We start from the raw sequence: 20,524 nt of genomic DNA on the forward strand, positions 1-20,524 counted from the left end.
TTAAAGCTCACAGAAGTTAAGTAACTTGGCCACGCTTACATGGTAAATCAGTGGCAAAACTGGGGTTTAAAACCAAATTTGTCTGAATCCATCATCTGATTTCTCAGCAACTCCCTATACAGTCTGTCTTACAGCAGCTACTGATTTTCGGTTATGTACTAGGCACTGTACTAGGGTAGGTACATGAATTACAGCATTTATTTACAACTCTGTGTTATGAGTCCTCTTCCAGATGAGAGAAGGACTCCGAGAAGCTGTATAATTCATTTCAGGACTCTCATCTGTTTGAAACCCGTAGCGTCCTGTCCACTAAAAGACAGTCTTCAGGGACTTCCCTTGTGCCGCAGTGGTTAAAAATCCACCTGCCAATGCAGGGGACACGGGTTCCATCCCTGGTCCGGGAAGATCCCACATGCGGCGGAGCAACTAAACCCGTGCATCACAGCTCCTGAGCCTGCGCTCTAGAGCCCGCGAGCCACAACTACTGAGCCTGCACACCTAGAGCCCGTGCTCCGCAACGAGAAGCCACGGCGATGAGAAGCCCGCGCACCGCAACGAAGGGTAGCCCCCGCTCGTGGCAGCTGGCGAAAGCCCGCGCACAGCAACGAAGACCCAACACACACAAAAATAAATAAATAGTCATCACAATGACCTACAATAGCCAATTCAAAACCTCTCTGCACTGTCTCCCATCATTCCCCACTCTCCTCCCTCTCCACTCACCAAGCTACTTTTTGAACATACCTGGCGTGCTCCTGCAGGTCCCTTGGCCTGGGATATTCTTCCTTCCGCATTCTCCAGGTCTTACTCACATGTCACCTTCAAAGTGTGGCCTTTCCTGACACCGTTTAAAACTGCACTCTCCCCCCACCCACCTTTCCTTGTTTCTTTTTTTTCTCCATAGCTCTATCACTAACTTACTATACAAGTTATTTTAAATCATCTGCCTCTCCTGACTAAAATAAGACCAGGGAATTTTTTTTTTTTTTTTACATTTTGCCCATCCCTACATTTCTTGCACCTGGAACAAAGTACATGCTCAAAACTTACTGAATTGCATTAAACTTTTGCTCAAGATTAAACAGAAGTGAGAATTGGGTATTGAACCCAGCAGAGGACGCCAGAGAATGTATATTCTGGTGAGCTCAATTTTGGGAACAAGGGCCTCATGCGACCCTTGAGTTGACAGATCTTGGAAACACTTGGAACTTTACAGAGCTTTTGCAGCTACACAGTGTTAAGTAAAAGTTGAGAAAGTGAAGCAAGATAGCCAAAACCACAATACAGAGTGGCATGGACAAGTGTAGATGTGGGTGAAGAAAGCTAGAGAAGGAAACTGAATAATTGAAAAGATAGGCAAACCTCAATACAATATTTTGAAGGCCAAGAGAAGAGTGACTTTGAAGGTTAGGTAGTTGGTAACACTGAATGATTTTAAAAAATGAAGTTAGAAAGGATAACAGAGCTTTGTGATTTAGGAGGGCATCAGCATCTCATGAGACCCTTTTGTGGGAATGCAAAGAGAGTATCAAACTTGAGTCAGAATGGTGAAATGTATGAGCTACTCATGGTGAAGTTGCTTTAAAAAACAGGGCTAAGCATTTATCTTTCAGTGTTACCTCTATCTGAATTTCAGAATCAAATATACTAAGTAACCTAGTTTTTCTCTAGCACTAGCAGAAGGAAAAAAATTAACTTTTAAAGGCAAACAGTTTGGGTATATTTACTAGGATATTTAACTGTTACGTGTCAACAGATTTTCCTCTGATGGAAAATGATCCCTTAACAATAACAACATTTTCCCCTTCCTTGGTGGAAATAATTGGGATTAATACATTACGACTGTTCTCCAGTTAAAAAGTGTAAGGCCTGTGTCCTTTCCCAGAAGACAAACCTGCTGCGAATGAAGTAGTGATCAGAAGCTGTGATGGTCCACATATCCACCACAGTGAGAGGAACAGTGCCCAGTGGGGTCCACCGAGCTTGGCTATGGCTATTCTCAAAGTACTAAAAAACTCTGGCAGTCTGAGTTTATTGTAATAGAAAATGTTGGGTTTCACCTACCAAAAAAGGATAACAGATTTTTAAAAAAAAAACAATAAATATTTAAGAGATTTATTAAAGCATCTTATCACAAAGATGGAAACACATACAAAATTAGAAACATGCAACCATCATCTTCCACAGTCAAGTTAAAATGTTATATATTTTTCCTGTTTTCAGAGCTGAAAACCTCAGATCTTATAACGAACTCGCTCACCCTGAATATTTCATTCATTCTTCCTGGAAGTATCCAGGGCAGCAAATAACCAAAATGCAAACTATTATATAAAGAAAGTGCAGTTAAAAAAGAGTATGTGTAGAGAATGCCCACTTCCCACCCACCCCCCAACCAAAGGCAAACAATGGCACTTCGCTCTTGCTTGACCTAGATTGTCTTCAAAAACTATTAAAACGTAATACACTTAACAACAACAAAATCTGACTTTTAATAGCTATCCAAAAAGCTTGTTAGTGTTTAAACAAAGGAAAATGTACTTTATATCCAACAAGTTTGAAGAGCCCTGTGCTGCAGCATTTTGTAAAATAAACAAGACAAAAAGCTGGTATAGGGTTTATTGACAAAGGCAGAATTTCTTCAGGCAGGTATGTAAGGAGGTGGTGGTTCCTTCTCAGGCATCTTCACTGCCATTTCATAGGTTGGCAAAACATACTGAAGAGAGACCAAAAATTGTATTAGACTTAATTCTCCTTTAAAATTCTATCTGAATAATTCAGCTTTCAGAATTAATACCTTTAATAGGGGTATATAAACCTACGGAAGAGCTGAGGGAACCATTAGCTAAGTACACTTCACCCTTGAGTACACCTGACCCTTGAGCAATGTGGGCATTAGGGGCGCCGACACTCTGCACAGTTGAAAATCCACATATAACTTATAGTTGGCAGTGCCACATCTGCGGATTCAACACAGACTGTACAGTACTGTAGCATTTACTACTGAAAAACATCTACATATTAGTGGACCCTCGTAGTTCAAACCCATGTTGTCCGAGGGCCAACTATAGCTCCTGAGAGTAGAGATGACTAATAACCTGGAGCTTTTACACACAGGTGAGATGTCTGATCCAAGATCACTAGAGATGGATGATGGAAGGAGGGAGGGCAGACAAAATTTTGCTTCTGAACTGACGCTGAGGCCACCAGGACGCCTTGACAGGCGGTATGTGCCGCCACCCTCCCCTCGCTCCACTGTGACTGATAAAGCAGCAGTGCCAAGTACACCTCAGGAACTTAGGATCTCGGTGAAGGGTCCCGCTGAACCATGCTAAAGGAACACTCCATTATGAGGCTGTATTTCATCAGAATCTGTAGACAAAGGATCAAGTACTTGTGTCTTCTGCTCTAAGGTAAAGGGCACATCTATGTAGAAGAGTGGCATTTTTAATCTAAGTGACTCCAATGTGACAGGCTGGCCTTACATGGGTCACATACACTCTACATGCTGGAAACCTGGGAAAACAGTACAGCAGCAACTAGAGGGCCTGAGAGGTAGGCCTCCCAACAGACTCATGGCATCCACTGCATTCATCTCCCCACAGGAAAATCAGCTTCCCCTTTGGATCATATGGATGTTTTTGGAAAGCAACACAAGCTTCAGCTGATGGTACCCTATCCTTAGAAGTTCCAGAAGCCAAGAGCCTGGCATCGCTCACACTGCTGTTCCCTGTCTGATCTCCCCCTCAAAATGTAACACTTGGAGACCGATTACAAATCAAACCTATTGGCCAAACAGAACGAGATGAGCAGTGCAGGGTGCCTCTAGCCCATGTACCCAGGATTCCAAGTGGGAAAGGCTGAAACTTGTAGATACAAGGTATCCACAAGTTTAGGATTATCCCTAAACCATAGTTATGGCATTGAAGAGAAAGTCAAGATCCAGGTTCTTCTCTTTGGAATAACTGATAAAAGCTAGTGAAGATTTAATACTGTAAAGGATCATTCACCTGTGGAGGTGCTTCAAAGGCAGGGTACACAGCAATCTCTGGCATGTTTCTGTTGTTGATATATTTATAACAGTTCCAAACACAGTTGATTAGATAAGCCTAAAAGAACACAAACAAAATTTACATATGCTCAAAACTCAACAGACCACCTGCTCTAAAATTAAGGTGACTTATAATGCTCTCCCCACATTTTCTCCACACAGAAGGAAACTGGCATCCACTTGGATCTAGCACAGGCCAGGAGCTTTCCCTACCTGCCCTCACTTAAATGTCACAGGTTTTATTACCACTGTTTTACAGAGAAACCAGAGTTTGGGGTTCCAATTCAAGTGTGACAACCATTGTGGTGCAGAAGAAATTCTATTTCTGAACCTTGGGAATTTTAACAGATTTTCAATCCAAATCATGAACCACATCCAAAAACACAATGATGTTCCTTAGGAAGAATCCTGGTGTTTCCAACCACTGCCTGGAAACAAGAGGGAGGACGTTCCCTGGAAGCTGTCTCTACCACTACCTCAGAACAGGAGAACTGTAAGGAGACACAGCAACAACAAGGTTTAGACAGACAGTGTCACAGTCCAAATGGCCCCCAAACATTTAGTGAGCAACTCACCTTAAAAATGATGAACAAGGCAAAGAATACAAGAACAATGAACAGGAGGCAGCTGGAGTCCAAAGCCAGGAGGTCATCTTTATAGGGAAAATCAGGCTATAAAAAAAAGGGGGGGTGGGGGATGAACAGGCAGAGCAGAAAGGATTTTTAGAGAAGGGAAACTATTCTGTTATGATATCACAATGATGAGTACATGTCATTATACACTTGTCCAAATCCCCAGAATGCACACCACCAAAAGTGACCTCTAATGTAAACCACGGGCTTTGAGTGATAATGATGTATCAGTGCAGGTTCATCAACTGCAACAAATATCCACTGTGGTTCAGAATATGGATTGTGAGGGAGGCTGGGTGGGCAGGAGGGGGTACATGGGAACTCTGTACTTTCTATTCATTTTTGCTATGAACCTAAAACTGCTCTAAAAATAAAGTTTATTAATTAAACATATACACACACACTTATAATTCAGCCATGGCACCTGTATTTTATGATAACCTAGAAAGCATCTTAAGAATACACACAAAAGGCACCCAAATCAGAACTGATATTCTAATAATAACTTATAAACAGAATTTAACTCGAAAGTGCTTTTTAAGCCTCATCATCATTAATGCATGCTATTGATCACTTAAAATATATGTTTGAATACACAGAATACTCCTGAGAGTCTACACTGAGCTCATTTTCTCTTTACTCTTCACTATTTTACATCTTCCTGGCCTTTGGGAACACACTGTCTCCTGTACATGACCCCAGATTTGTCCCTCGGTCATTAAGTCAGGAGGTGCTGAGATTTACCTAAGTTTCATGGACCACTCAGTCCTACATGGGGAAAATGATTTTTTTAAAGCCAAGTGTCAGCAATTCCCTGGTGGTCCAGTGGTTAGAACTCTGTGCTTCCACTGTGGTAGCCGGGGTTCCATCCCTGGTCGGGGAACTAAGATCCCACAAGCCCCATGGCGTGGCCAAAAAACAAAAAAAAAGCCAATTGTCAGTCTCAATGCTCATCAGAAAGGGGCCAAAAGAAGGCAAGTCCCTGGTTATGAAGCCAGGCAGGCTTATACTATTTACTGGACACATAAAATGTTCTGCTGAGAAAGATCAGCTGTATTTACTCAAATATTTCTTTAGCATTTACTGTGTGCAAGGCACTGAGCTAGGTTCAGGGAGAAGGGCATTACAAACTAATTTAGGATTTACAAGCTGGCCAACAGAGAAAGCATCTTCCAGTCTGGGACACCAAGTGAATAACAGAACAGAGAAACCACTGGGGCTCTGCCAAAGGAATAGTTAATTCCTTTTGATGTTCTTCTATAAAGTTCATTTACTCTTTTAAAACTTGTAACTGTTTTTAATGGAAACATCAACATAAAGGTCCAAATAATTTTACATTTTCATAAAAGAAGCACACAGAAATCCCAAGGACCAGAAGAAAATCGTATCCACACACCAACCCCAAACCCTAGCTACGAAGTGTCTCCTTGGAACAAAACTGTTCTTTAAGCCTTCATCTATAAATAAGAAAAGGACAAAAACTGAATGGGGCCAGCTCCCGGGGGAATGCTATAAATTTTATTCAGAAGGCTTGCAAATTTTCAGCCAAGGACTACATGATCAGAGAGGACTATGCTCAGGAAGCTGCTGACCATGGCTGACCAGGCCAGCAGGCCCTGCCCCGGGGCCACCTCTCTCCAGCCCCATCACATGCTGCTCCCACCACGTCTGCTGGGCCACCGCGGTCACCTCTGAGTTCCCTGACTATGCCACGTTCCTTCCTGCATCAAGGTGTCTCTTTTATCTGGAACTTCCTTCTGTACTTTTCCTATCTGAAGTCCTACTCAGACTCTTGAGTGCAATTCAAAGCTCACTTCCCAGCCCAGGTGTGGTATCTGTGTGATACCCACTCACAAAGCAACCGACACTTTTACTTCACCGTTTTTATCACAATTTTAATTCAATAATCGTCAACTTCCCAATTCTTCCACTAGAAAGTAAGTTTTAACTGATGTAGCCCTAGGACTGAGCAGCGTGCCTTGCACACAGGGAGCCATCAACAAATGTTTTTTGAATGAACGAATAATAAATTTGTGGTATGCAAAATGGAGTATCTGAAGTGGGTTTCAAGAAAATTCCCAAAAAGACAGCATTTTTGAAATAAACTTCCATGTACTGGATCCTACACCTCCATCCAGACCTTACTTCAGCCCACAGTGTTCCCTGCCTCTCCATCCCGTGTCATTAACTTATGCTCATTTACTGCTGTCACAGGACAGCCCTAGCTTATTATCACAAATGAGATCTTCATGTCTTGACTTCCCAAATACATGCTTTGCTCCTCGAAGAGAAGGAAGTTATGTTTCTATTTATACCATTCCCTAACAGTTTGCCTAGAAGAGAGTGAAGGCTATAGAAGGCATCTAATATTTGCCACAGATGCTTGCAAAGACAGAAAGCTACAACTCCAATGAGTGCCAAATATAGTCGAATTATTATATTTTTCATATACCCAAAACAAAAGATGAACTACTCCTGAAGTTCTGTGATATCCATCTTTAGGGACTTTTAATATTGGATTATCCACGTGGTATGGCAAGAAGATATATTCTATTTTCATCTTTTTGGTTTCAACATGGTCATTAAGAGTAGAAATGATAATTGCTTTAAAACATTTTAAAAAATAAACAAGGGAGGTTAAAATAAAAATAGTGCCCAAAAGCTGACTCTGAATTTCAATGAATGAAAAAAAAAGTTTAATTAGCATACACACTTACTAACTGATCCAGATATTCTTTGATTCTTGGCAAGTAAGTGAGAGAACTGATAGCAACCAGGCAGCTGAGAACGAAGTCAAAAAGCCGGTAACAGAAGAACGGAATCAGCCAACCCACTTGATACTGAAGGAAAGAAAGAGCAACCACAACATCACATCACGTATATGCAACGACTGGGTACCATTCAGTAAAACTCAGAACTCTAAAAGTTAAAATCATAGAATACTTACAGAAATTGCTCCGTATACCAGCATTGAACTGATGATAAACATAAGAACAGAGACGGCAAAAAGAACACAGGCATTATCTAAGAAAACGAAAACAAGAATCTAATTAAGCTACTTATATAACAAAAAGAATAAAACTCTTTATGACAAAATAATGTTATTGAGTAATGAAGTTTGAGAAATCCGTGCCTTTTTCTTGTTTGTTAAACGGCCACAACTCACTGCCACTTATTTAGGATGGCACATGAAGCAGGTACTCTGCCAGCGACAGATCTCTGCCCAGAGTCTAACTTCTGAAGATGTGAAATAGATAATTATAATTCAGTGTGGCAAGTGCTACAACAGAAGCAGAAACGATTAGTTTTGCCTGTAGAATCAGGGAAAAAAATATGAAAGAAATGGTACAAGTTGGGTCTTGTGAGATAAGCAGGGTTTGACTAGAGCAAAAGGCTGGTATTTGCTTAAGAGACAGATGTATTAAACACAGAGTTATACAGAGGCCCCCAACTGCCTTAGATAAAATACACAGCCTGAAATTCAAGGTTCTCCCTTAATCCCCCACCCCCATTTCAACACCCAAAATCCCTGCTCCGCATCCCTTCAACCATGGCTTCTCTGCTACATCCTGGTCTATTTTCTTCTTTGTTCCTCAACCCTTCCTCAGATTGCTGCCTTTCTCTACATTAATCCATGTTCACTAAATTCTCTCACAAAGCACTCATGTAATCTCAAACAAAACAAAAACAAACCAAAAAAGCACCCACACTTGACCTTGATGAGTTTCTCAGCACAAATCTAAAGCTGATTCTCTGACTCTGGCTAGTTAAGAACCTGAAAGGCACTAATAATGATGAACGATTACACTAACTGCTGAATGTTCACACTACTGGATAAATGTTATGTATCATCTTGTCACTTGGCAATGCAAACAGCATCAATATCTGGCACTAAACTAAGTAAGAATAGCCCTCTTTAAATTTTCCTAGAGGATACAGGATAGCTAAATGTTGAGGACTTAAAGAACTTCCCTGCTGCAGCACGCAAAATGGCACTCAAAGGGAAGAATTCAAATATAAACAAACTTGAAAGCAAAATTTATCATTCAAACAATCAGCTTTCAAAAATCTGTTACTGGATGACTAGGAGTTGATTCTGACTTCTTAAAGTATCAGAATAATTAAAGTGAAGTTCAAGGTCTTCCGCTGGAGCAACTAATAGCAAAACAGAGGAGAGATGGGGTGGTGGGTGGGAAACACATTTCATGCCTGGAACAAGGGACACTCCAGTATGTGTGAATCCATAAGGCAAACAAAATATGAGAGGCTAGATGCCAGAGAAGAACTTCAGGCTCCCACCCACCACTACATTCAGCACCTCCTTTGGGAGGCCCCAAGTGTTCACCCATCTCCAAAGTGAGTATAAATAAGGATAAATTCATATTTGAAAAACAGCTTGCATATGCTGAAGTATTTCCTATAAACTGAGTGTCACATCCTATTTGGTTAATTAAAAATAACTAATCACAAACCTCATTAAAAAAATCAGTTATCAGGCCAATGATTAGAAATTAACTTACCTTTGCAATACTGGGTCTGTGGGAAAGTAAAATCTTATCTTCCAAAGAAACACCAACTACCGTATGACCAAGAACTATGTATTTTTTTTTTATATTTGCTCAATAACAGGGCTTCGGTAGAATATAATCAACAAAAATATGATAATGAATAGATCTGATTTTCTCTATAGCAGCGACAACACTCACGCAACAGGCAACGAATCTGTGACTTCTTCCCTGCAGCTCTAACAAAAGAGTCAGTTGTACAGACCTACGAGAATCTTAATAACCATAAATCTTTTTCTACACCTCAATCTTAAGAGAAACACACATGACAAGGGAAAACGCTGACATTAGCAGGTTCAGTAAAATTTTACAGCCTAAAGTAAAATTTTATAAATGCCAAAAAATCGTCACTGGAAGCTGAAGTTTTATTTATTGTTCTATTCTGGCTTTTAAATAAAAACAGATTACTCAGAAGAAAAAAAATCAAATGCCAGAAAGTATGTTTCTGTATGTTCTTGGTATTTCTGCTATCAATTTGACAACAAAATTAAAGGATTATACTGTATTTGGAAATACAATCAGGAAACTCATTTAAAAAGAAAAAACACTTTAAAAACACAGTATGAACAACTGTTATTGTTATCATACTACAATGTATAACAGATGGCCAGAAAACTCTACTTGGCTCCTAAAATAGGTTAGCCCTGAGGACAATGAATCATTTGAATTAATAACCAAAATTTTTTTAAAAAACTTCATTAATGGAACAGAGAAGATCATAATGTACAGAAGTACAGAACTTTATGATAAAAGCTAATCTAAAAAGATCCTACAATATAAATACAACACACATGTGAACTGGGAACATTTTTCTGAAATGAAATTTTTCTGAAGAAATTGTTCACACTAAAAAGTCTGAAGCATAATTTTCTGTTCAAATATTAAATGTTTAACATAATTTTAATATAAAATTAAACCTGTATTTTAGAGAAAGATAAATAATGAAAAATACTGCTATCAGGGAATAAATAGGTTTAAAAAGGTAATTTCCAAGAACATTCATTCCATGAATGTTCTAGGAGTACTCTATTTTTAACGCCAATGTCAAATCTTCATCTAAACAATAAAAATATATTAAGAATTGAGACCCTGGGCAAAAGATACCACCAAATATTCAAATAATTCACATTTTATATTTTACTGTAAGATTTTTGCTCCATGAGCAAATCCATCCTCTACTACAACTTGTCAGCTGACCCTCAAAGGCTCAGTCTTTTTTGTAATTACTTCTCCCCTCCTCTCTCCACAGTACCCCAATGTATACAATACATATTTCTCAAAAATCTTCTAGCAGTCTATTACATTTTCTGGCTACAAATGCTCAATTATAATTCTCAATTATAATGCTCAATTATAATTACTAAAAAACCTACAAAAACATTTTGTGCCTCGGCAAGTATAATAACAAACATAATTTAATCAATCCTCCTCTAAGTTAACTGTACGTGTGTAATTAGCAAGAGATATTTTCAACTAAAAACATACCAGCCATTCTCTCAGACGAATAGTAATTGCCAATGACTTCATACTGAATGTTGACAGCTGGCATTGAGTTTGGATGTGTTACTTCCACAGTCAGCAAAATTGCCATCAACAGGTTGACGACCTGTGAAAGATAACATTTTGTCAATTATACTACTAACCAGGGAGTTAGCAGTCCTCAGCACAATCTTTAGATGTCTTCCCCTATTCAACATTGTTTTCCCTGAAGTAACAGAGACACAAAAAGGGGACTACCTGTGAGACAAAATACACAATACCATTTTAAGAATACTTTAAAGTAAATATTGCATAAAGTGAAAGTACAAACAATCATTTCAGAGAAAAGATGTTTGACTGATCCTGTGTCAATATAACGGAATAAGGCGGCACAACAATGAAAAATGAGAGATCATCACAAATTGTTCATTTGAATCACATATTTATTCATATCCCAGTCTCAGAATTTCCAGATTTGAAGAAGCTAATCTATCAGATAAATACAATTTCCATGGGCTAAGTATGTAATGATCCATCAGATAAGCCTAAAGCCCCTCCACAGTTATCTCCTGTCCAGCGACAGGGAACTATAAACTCTTGAGCTACACTCAAATGCTTAAAAAGATTTTGACTGTGCCATTTAACTTTCACCTATTGGTCTTAATTCTACAGTTTGAGATAATTTGCTACGCCTTCTGAATAAGTGCTCCTCTGACACGTAAGGGCAGCCAACATATGCTCCAAATATTGTCTTTTCTAGAATAAACACTCAGGTACTTAAACCAGTTTTCTAACCAGCGTATTTTCCAGCTAGCTCACTAGTTCCTCTTCGTTCCCCTCCATACACATGTTCCAGTTTGTTCAACATACTATTAAAATGAGAGATCAGCCTGATCGCAACACATCGGGATCTCAGTTCCCATATCCTAGGCTAACAACTTTCAATTAACGCAGCCTGAAACGGCACTGGCTGCATAAATCTTTTGAATGTCACATGAGCGACTCCCTAAACCTCCCAGTTCTTTTTCACATTTGATCCTGCTAAGCTACCACCTATATCTACCTGTAGAGCTGGATTCAGAGGCCCAAGCATAAGCCCTTATATATATTTGCAATCAAATTTCATCTTATTAACATTCTTGCCTATCAAGATTTTCTCCATCTAGATTCTGACACCCTGAGGATAGACTTACTCTCAGCTTCCTGCATTTGAAAATATGATCATCATATAATGAGAATCTCCAACTAAGTCATAAGCAAAAGAACAGGGCTGATGGCAAAGCCGCCAGACAGAGGCTGTTCTCTTCCCATCAGCCGGCAACCTTTGAATAAAAGTCTTTATCTAGTCCAGAGAAACATCTTGAGACTTGGTCAAACATCTTGCTGAACTCCCGTCACTGGTATCTGGTGAATTTTCTTAGTCTACCAGGGTGTAACTGCAATTCAAAAAGGAAATTCTCTAGACCTCTAGTTGTTAGTGAATTGTACAGTTATCCCAGGAGGCACTACTTCCTTTAAGTGATCAAAACAACCCTAATGATTTGAGGACTGGAGTAGGCTTCCCTATCTAAAGTTCACAGAATCTGTCTTCCTTCCCTTTGTGAACATTTGATACTTTCAAGGGATATGGGAGCTTTACCAACAGGGTTTTAAACAATCTCTATTATGTAGCTTTCTCCTGTCCACCCTGAATGATAACGCAGCTTATCAGCTGAAGGCATTTCACATTCTCTAAGACATGCAGCCCAAGTTTTATATTTAAATAAGATAAACAATGTCACAATAACTAATTCAGAATCAACTGATATTTCTGACTGTATACTATAAATAAGTAAATTCACATATATTACTTCACTTATTCCTCACAACAATCTTGTGAAGTAAATATTACTTACGCCCATTTGCAGATGGGTAAACTAAGGTTCAGCAAAGTGAAATAACTTGTGTTAAGTTCACTGAGCTGAACAGCTAGGACACAAATCTGGTTCTTTTTAAGGCATCCTTCTTCTTACCACTATAGGATTACTTATAACCATTCCTAAGCAACCCTTGTTTTGAGATCTTTCCAAAATAAACCATTATTTAAGGCTATAAAATGTTTATAGTTTACCCTCTAAATAAATATGTTCAGTAACATGCCTGTTTCCTTGCACTGCTCAAAAGCAAGGTATTTTATCCTTCAATGCTTGAAAGGTCTTACAAGGGACAATCATATTTGCAAGGTGACTCCCCAGTTGAAGGCTGATTTTTTTTTTTTTTTTGCCCATTTTTACTGCAATGGGTTTTGGACAGTATATGTGGTGTATGAGTATGAGTTAATACAATCACGTGAATTAATTATTGAACAATCAGATATATCTACTAAAACACTGTATATTCTGTGTATGGAAATGAGTTCAAAATCAATTCACCAAACTCTTCTTTGCTAAGCACAATACGGTCATAGTTTAAAAGCTCTGCACTGTACAGAAAAACACTTTCATGTCAAGAAAAACATGCAAACTCAATTACTAAGTGAAGGAAATGACACAACAAAAATATTTAGGAGTTTAATTTTCCCTTCTTAAATATTTGTATCACATGTAGGATTTATAAAAATCTCTTTTCTTCTCTTCCATGGGTAAGTCACAGACTCACCCATTATTATCTTCTAGAATTAGTGACATTTCAAATTTCTTTTCACTGTGAGTCATACCCCCGAATATTAAACAAAATAAATAAAGGTCTAATCAAAAGGACCAAGAAATGGTAAAATAAATTCAGCACTATTTCATTAAACGCTCAATTTTTCAAACCTTCACTGAATTAATTATATTTCATTAGCACCCCAACTTAACATTTTAAAGTACTAATCTGGAAAACCCATCCTTGTGATCTTAAAAGATACATCACTGGGCACCTATCCTATGCTCATATGTAGGCCCTATCTTATTTACTTTTGATTACAGTTGATATTTCTACTAAGTTCCATGTAGCGTTTTTCAAAACACACATAAAACTTTATTGTTTTGTAATATAAAATTTCTATGAAGAGAGCAACTATATACAAACAATTCTGGAATATTTATTCCTGATTCATTTTTCCCTTTTACTGCATTCACGAAAGATAATTAGTAAAAATGTAATTAAAATAATGAATAACTTCTAAACCTAGTAATATGGAGAAGTATAGAATGCAGCAAATATGTCAACAGCATGGGCAATGGACACACCAATGTAGGAGCAGTATTGTATTTAGTGAGATAAACAATGTGGTTTGTGTTATAAGCCTAGTGCACACTTTATATAAGCAAACATACAGCAACTGAAGACCAGATGTGTTAGATTTCACTTGTTTCAAAGGAATAGTATCAGATCCTTGGAAGCACTCAGCCTGGGGAGAGCAATTCCTCTTTGCTTCTCATTTCATCGCCACATCCATCCCAGAAGACCCTTGAGGACCGGTTTTGTTTCTGTTTTATTTTTTAATCATTATTCTTTAGTTTTCCCATAGCATATTTTGCCACAACCCAGTATCTGTGAAGACTATAATTAGAACAGTGTTTTAGGGCAACCTGATGGGGTCTCAAGCAAGTCAGAGAGCTGTCATCAGATAGAGACCAAAATGGACTATCTTTAAAAATGTTGTTAAATGTATATATAGTTAAATGTATGTATACAGTTGTTGTTTATCATTAAGTGCAGTTACAAATGAGTTATTCCTACTATTTTTGGAGGAGATAATTCATTTAATAAATGTCTAGTAAGTACTTCAAATGCTCTAATAAGTTACTATTAAACACACAGTTTATAGAGAAAGGCATATCATCTTCCTCCCTCAAGGAGGACATCTTGTTGTAGGGGGTAAAAATTTTTAAAAAGATAATCATACTAATGTGTAATTAGTACTATTTAATAAGTACATACAAGAGGTATGCAGTAACTTTTCCAGGTACACAGTGAGGAAACCAGATCCCTCTGGCTGGGAGTCGGGGACACTTCATCAAGAAAACAAGTGAACTATTAAAAAAACTGTATAGAGGAAAACGTAGGAAGAACACTCCTTGACATAAATAACAGCAAGACCTTTTCTGACCCACCTCCTAGAGTAATGGAAATAAAAACAAACAAATGGGACCTAATGAAACTTAGAAGGTTTTGCAGAGCAAAGGAAACTAAAAACAAGACGAAAAGACAACCCTCAGAATGGGAGAAAATATTTGCAAATGAATCAACAGACAAAGGATTAATCTCCAAAATATATACACAGCTCATGCAGCTCAATATCAAAAAAAAACAACCCAATCCAAAAATGAGCAGAAGACCTAAATAGATATTTCTCCAAAGAAGATATACAGATGGCCAAGAGACACATGAAAAGCTGCTCAACATCACTAATTATTAGAGAAATGCAACCAAAACTACAATGAGGTATCACCTCACTCTGGTTAGAATGGGCATCATCGGAAAATCTACAAACAAAAAACGCTGGAGAGGGTGTGGAGAAAAGGGAACCCTCTTGCACTGTTGGTGGGAATGTAAATTGATACAGCCACTATGGAGAACAGTACAGAGGTTCCTCAAAAAACTAAAAATAGAATTACCATATGACCCAGCAATCCCACTACTAGGCATATACCCTGAGAAAACCATAATTCAAAATGACACATGCACCCCAATGTTCATTGCAGCACTATTTACAATAGTCAGGTCATGGAAGCAACCTAAACGCCCACTGACAGACAAATGGATAAAGAAGATGTGGTACATCTATACAATGGAATATTACTCAGCCATAAAAAGGACTGAAATTGGGTCATTTGTGGAGACAGGGATGGACCTAGAGACTGTCATACAGAGTGAATTAAGTCAGAAAGAGAAAAACAAATATCATATATTAACGCATATATGTGGAATCTAGAAAAATCACACAGATGAACTGGTCTACAAGGCAGAAATGGAGACACAGGTGTAGAAAACAAATATATGGACACCAAGGGGGGAAAGTGGGGGATTGGGGGTGGGATGAATTGGGAGATTGGGATTGACATATATACACTAATGTGTATAAAATAGATAACTAATAAGAACCTGTTGTATAGCACAGGGAACTCCACTTCACTGTACAGTAGAAACTAACACAACATTGTAAACCAACTATACCCCAATAAAAAAAATAATAACTAACTGGAATTGGCAAAATGATTGTTAATGGTTGAAGCTATATGATAAGTAAATGAAAGGTTTTTATACTATTTCATTGTTTTTGTGTATTTGAGATTTTTCTCAATAAAGTTTTTAAAAAGTGACTTGGGGGAGAGCATTTTGGAAAGCAGGAATAGCATATTCAAAGGCACTGAGGCAAAAAAAAAAGGTATTTGAGGAAAAATACTAACTTTGAAATATACACAAGCTATACTTATTTAAAGGAGTCGGGGGTGAGGATTGGAAAGGAACACAGCTTGAGGGAGCCTGTCTTCACTTCTACCTCAGCCACCTAACTTTTAGACTGTTTATGGTGAAGACACTCATGAAAAATTAGCCATATATTAAATCTTTCCAAGACCTAAAATTATAACAAATGCTCAAAATGTCTTCTTGTAATACACCATTGACCATGAAAGAGGACACCCCTGAAGCAGACCTTTAAGCTCATTTTCAATCGTTCAATAAGCATCTGAACTTATACCACATAAGAAACTGTTGTTTAAAATCACATGGCTTCAAATTTTTCAATAAATGATAGAAAAAACAATTTATGAATGTCAGAGTTTAAACTGGAGCTCATTCTGAAATTTCATATTACTTAAACCAGGTATTAAGCCAGGCATGCTTCTTTCAACTGGCTCTGGCTTCTCTGTGTCCTACTGCACTATTTAATACCATACAATTAATCCTTTACTATACAGTGTGCAATCGCCTAACATGAGACCAGTAGAGGCAGTTCTAGAAGGCAATGACACTGTATCAGATACAAAGTCGTTGCTACAGTGTCTGCACCCAGCAGGAGGGAGGACTGAACCCCCAGGTTCCAAACAGCACAGGGCAATCTAAAGAGAATCATATTCTCCCACCTGGAACAGAGGAGGAAGAGTATCCTGACAAGGTACTTGGAGAGGGAAGTGACATTCCAGTTCACCCACTCACATATTATTTCTCTTAGTAAAGAAGCTTCTGGCAAAAAAATGCACTGTTCAGACAACTCCTCTTTGTGTCTTGGTGATCTTGTTTTCTGAATGTTACATGTCTCCCCAACTAGACAGATATTGTGTCTTTATATTGCCAGAATTCTGAAGCCACACTTTTTAAAGTCACCAATACAATTACAATACTGTAATCCACAAAACCAATGGCCTTTTCCAGTTCTTAATGTAATTTGAATCTGATATTACTGATCACCTTCTCCTTCTCCCTTGACACTGTACCATTAAGTTTCACTTTTGTTATCTTTGCTCCAAAGTTCTTTGCAATACCATCAGTATCTTAATGGCAGATGCCATGGCCAAGACAAGAAACACTTGAAAGCCTCTGTGTGCTAATAGGAACACAAAAGACGAATAACACGTCTCTGTGATTTATTCTTTTTGTATGTGCACCACAGCCATTTACATTGTAGATAATCAATATATGTCTTAAAACAGATTAACTGATGTAAGCAGCTTATAATATTGTACTAACCAGAGAAATCCATGCAGAGAAAGAACAGCTACGGCATCTTTTTATAAAACTAAAGCACGCAAAAAGGATGTTATGCAAAATGTTTTCACATCAAGTCCTTCCAGTGGGAAACAGATTTACAACTCCCTGTTCCCTATTTTGGGAGAATAAATGCCCTTACTAAAGTTCTTCTCTCTGCATTTTGAGTTTCATGGTTTATAACTCCTAATTTTCCTTGCTATTCCCTTAATTTTTATGAGCTGAGCCCACAGCATCAAAAAAAAAATCTGCCTTGGAAAGAAATACAGCCAATTACATTCGGATTGGTTGAAACTGAGATGGTGCTTGTTTTCTTCTTGAGGAGGTAGAAATCCTTTGTTCTGTGAATGGAGGGAAGGATATGAGAAGAAACAGGAAGAGTAAGTTTGCAGGTTGAGTCCCAGGCTGCTGAGCTCTTTCTCAATTAAGTAGGAGGGAAGGTCATCGTCTATGGATGAGGGAAGCAGGGTTGACTAAGAGGCCTGAGGACCCTAAAGATTTGAATTATTCATTTAGGGAAGGCAGAACTAAGGACGAACAAAAGAAACTGAAGACCCAGACCCTTAGCAAAATGAAGAAATAAAAAGTTAGAAACACAGTGCTGCTGTTGCCCTGAACGGATCCATGTCCAGTTTTACAAATCAGTTAAAATACAAAGGGGGGGCAGTCTTCGTGGGGAAATGTGATATAATTATAGCAATAAGATGATGTTTCTGAATATACAAATAATGGAAATATTAAAACGAGCTTAGAAACAAGCCAATAAGCCTACACATTCGAGTTTTGTTGTTTTTAATGGACATTCATGAAGCAAGACTGTAAATAACAACATGGCAATGAGGAATAAAGTGGAGTTCCAGTAGTCCTCTGGGGGTGGGGCATGAAACTGTATCTGCCTAACTGAAGACAATTCTCATCTGGTGTTTGCCAAATGTTGATGATTTCGATCAAACCTCTGGGTTGGGAAGAAATAAGAACAGAGAAAGGCAAAAAGCTATGTCTGTGATAAAGCTTTTCCCTTTTCGCAGTTCACAGACGTCATCAGAAACTGCAGTATCACTAACGCTACAACCTCCGAAACCAAAAGCAAAAATTTTAAAAATCACAAAGTCACTAGCGAACATGACCAAGTCGGCAATATGAGAACTTGGTCAAACCTTCTGTAAAGTCATCATAACCGAAAACTACCTAAACAGAAGCACATATTTACAAGTCACAAATTAGATTCAACGTATATGGATACTGGAGATGGTGGTAAGAAATCACAAAGGTATTACTAGTAAACCACCCATCAATAACACTGTCAACTTGGTTTTGACATAGAATTACATAGATCTTGGCCCCCAGGGAATGCTAGCATATGTGACCAAAACGGAGTAAGCAAGCCCTCAACAAAGGTCTCAAAACCGGAATAGGTCTGTTATGAAAAACGTCTCATGAGCACGGGATGGGGGAGTGAGAGGATCTATTGCATTAGGAAAAGGCAAATCGAGTGTATGTAAATCCTGGCAAACGGTATTACCTCCAAGCGTACTTCCAGACTCACAACAGAGGCCTTTCTGCCTACATCACAAACATCCTGTAACAAATAAGGTCCAGGAACCACAGACAACTGCGTTAAAAATGGATATGTCGCCTTCCCTTCAAGCAAGAAGTAATGTTAAAACTAGGCTGCATCTATCAAGGTGCATTTCTAATTGTTTCGCTGGGGAAAAAAAAAAAATTCCAGGAAGCACTGGGGGAAGGGAGAGTTCTTTCAAGTCACGGAAGCACACAAAAAGATCCCGAAACCTGGTCATTCCAGAACTCCCCAAACCAAAACCTAGCACCCTCATCCCGCCCCCCACGCCCCCCTGCAGCACTTCTGCTTTTCCCAGTCCCGCTTTCCTCCTCTTACTCTCGCCCAAAAACCATCTCCCTATTCCCACCCACCACCACTCCGATTCCGGGACACAAGTCTGCCCCCTCAAAGTTAGAGGCCCCTAAAAAGAAGGTCCCCCACGTCTTCCCGCCCCACCCCCTCCCAGTGGATCCTCCCTTTCGGACCACCCCCCCTTCCCGCTCCTGGCGCATTCCCCCCAGCGCCCAACCCTCCCGCCTCGCCAGCCCTTACCATGTACCAGGTCCCCAGGATGATCGTCCCGGTGCGGACATGGCAACAGCCGCAGCAGCGGGTGCTGTAGAACCGGTCGCTGCGGCTCCGCTTGAAAGTCATGGACACCATTGGGAATCTGGCGGGCCTCGTTCTTGGCCGGGGCCCTGACAAACGCCTTCCGCCCAGCGGTTGAACCCAGATAACTCTGTCACTGCCCAAAATCTAACGACGCGTTTTCCAGCCCGCCCCCGGCCCGGGCCCCAGCCAAACTCTTCGCACCTGCGCACTGAAGGCCCAGCGCTGCTCTCGCGCGAGCTCCGTTTACCCTTTTCCTCCACCTTCCCCGCACACAGGCCAATGGAAGAGCGGAAAGCAAGGTGGACCCGGCCCTTGATTGGAAAAACTTGGAGATTGACAAGATCTCACGCCCAATCAGAACCGCAACTCGCCTTAGCGCTAATGGACCCCTGCCTCTTACTTGAGGGCGATGGGTGGCTCATAGGTCTAGGGTAGTTCGGGTTGAGGGGAGGCGGGTGGTTCAGCATCCCCGAGATGAGAGCGGCAAGAAGAGAGGCATTTAATGGGGGGAAAAAAAAGAGGGTCGAGAAGGAGTAGGTGGCAGAAACCGGGAACAAAGGACTTTCCTGAGTGACGTCTGCCACGTACTGCTTCAGAGGCGACACGGGATCACGACTGCTCGCGCGAGTTTTTCGCGTAGCTCAATTATGGGGCCGGCCAGGGGCGGTGCCCGAGGGAAAGGGGGCGGAGCTAATCCCTGCTCTGGGGCCTTCCCGGCTAAGGGAATCGGGGATTTACTGGAGGGGGAAAGGGTTAGCTTTCCACTCTCACTCACTCTGACGCCTGTTTGGTGGGAGCAAAGAAATACCATCCAGCCCTGCCAAAGGCAAGTGTGAAGCAAAAGGGTTGACGAAAATGGAAGCAAAAGGGTTGACGAAAATGAAAGCAAAGTAAAGCGGAAGAACTGCTTAGCTGCTGAGTGTTTACAGGTAGAGTGATTTTTATAGGTAAA

At 39.7% G+C, this 20,524-nt stretch overlaps 1 protein-coding gene across 1 annotated transcript; it reads right to left on the bottom strand.

Annotated features, from left to right (window-relative positions):
• Positions 1–2,099: 2,099 nt before the first annotated feature.
• Positions 2,100–19,934, bottom strand: LAPTM4A (lysosomal protein transmembrane 4 alpha). The gene is made up of 7 exons (XM_060117466.1): positions 19,513–19,934; positions 10,731–10,851; positions 7,628–7,704; positions 7,398–7,520; positions 4,624–4,719; positions 4,008–4,106; positions 2,100–2,713 (listed from the first exon to the last, which is right to left on the bottom strand). Exons 1-7 carry the CDS (start codon positions 19,621–19,623, stop codon positions 2,639–2,641), a joined length of 702 nt encoding a protein of 233 aa, XP_059973449.1. The 5' UTR covers positions 19,624–19,934; the 3' UTR covers positions 2,100–2,638.
• Between the last annotated feature and the right edge of the window lie 590 nt (positions 19,935–20,524).

This window comes from Mesoplodon densirostris, chromosome 14 (genome assembly GCF_025265405.1).
Source record: "Mesoplodon densirostris isolate mMesDen1 chromosome 14, mMesDen1 primary haplotype, whole genome shotgun sequence".
NCBI lineage: Eukaryota > Metazoa > Chordata > Mammalia > Artiodactyla > Ziphiidae > Mesoplodon > Mesoplodon densirostris.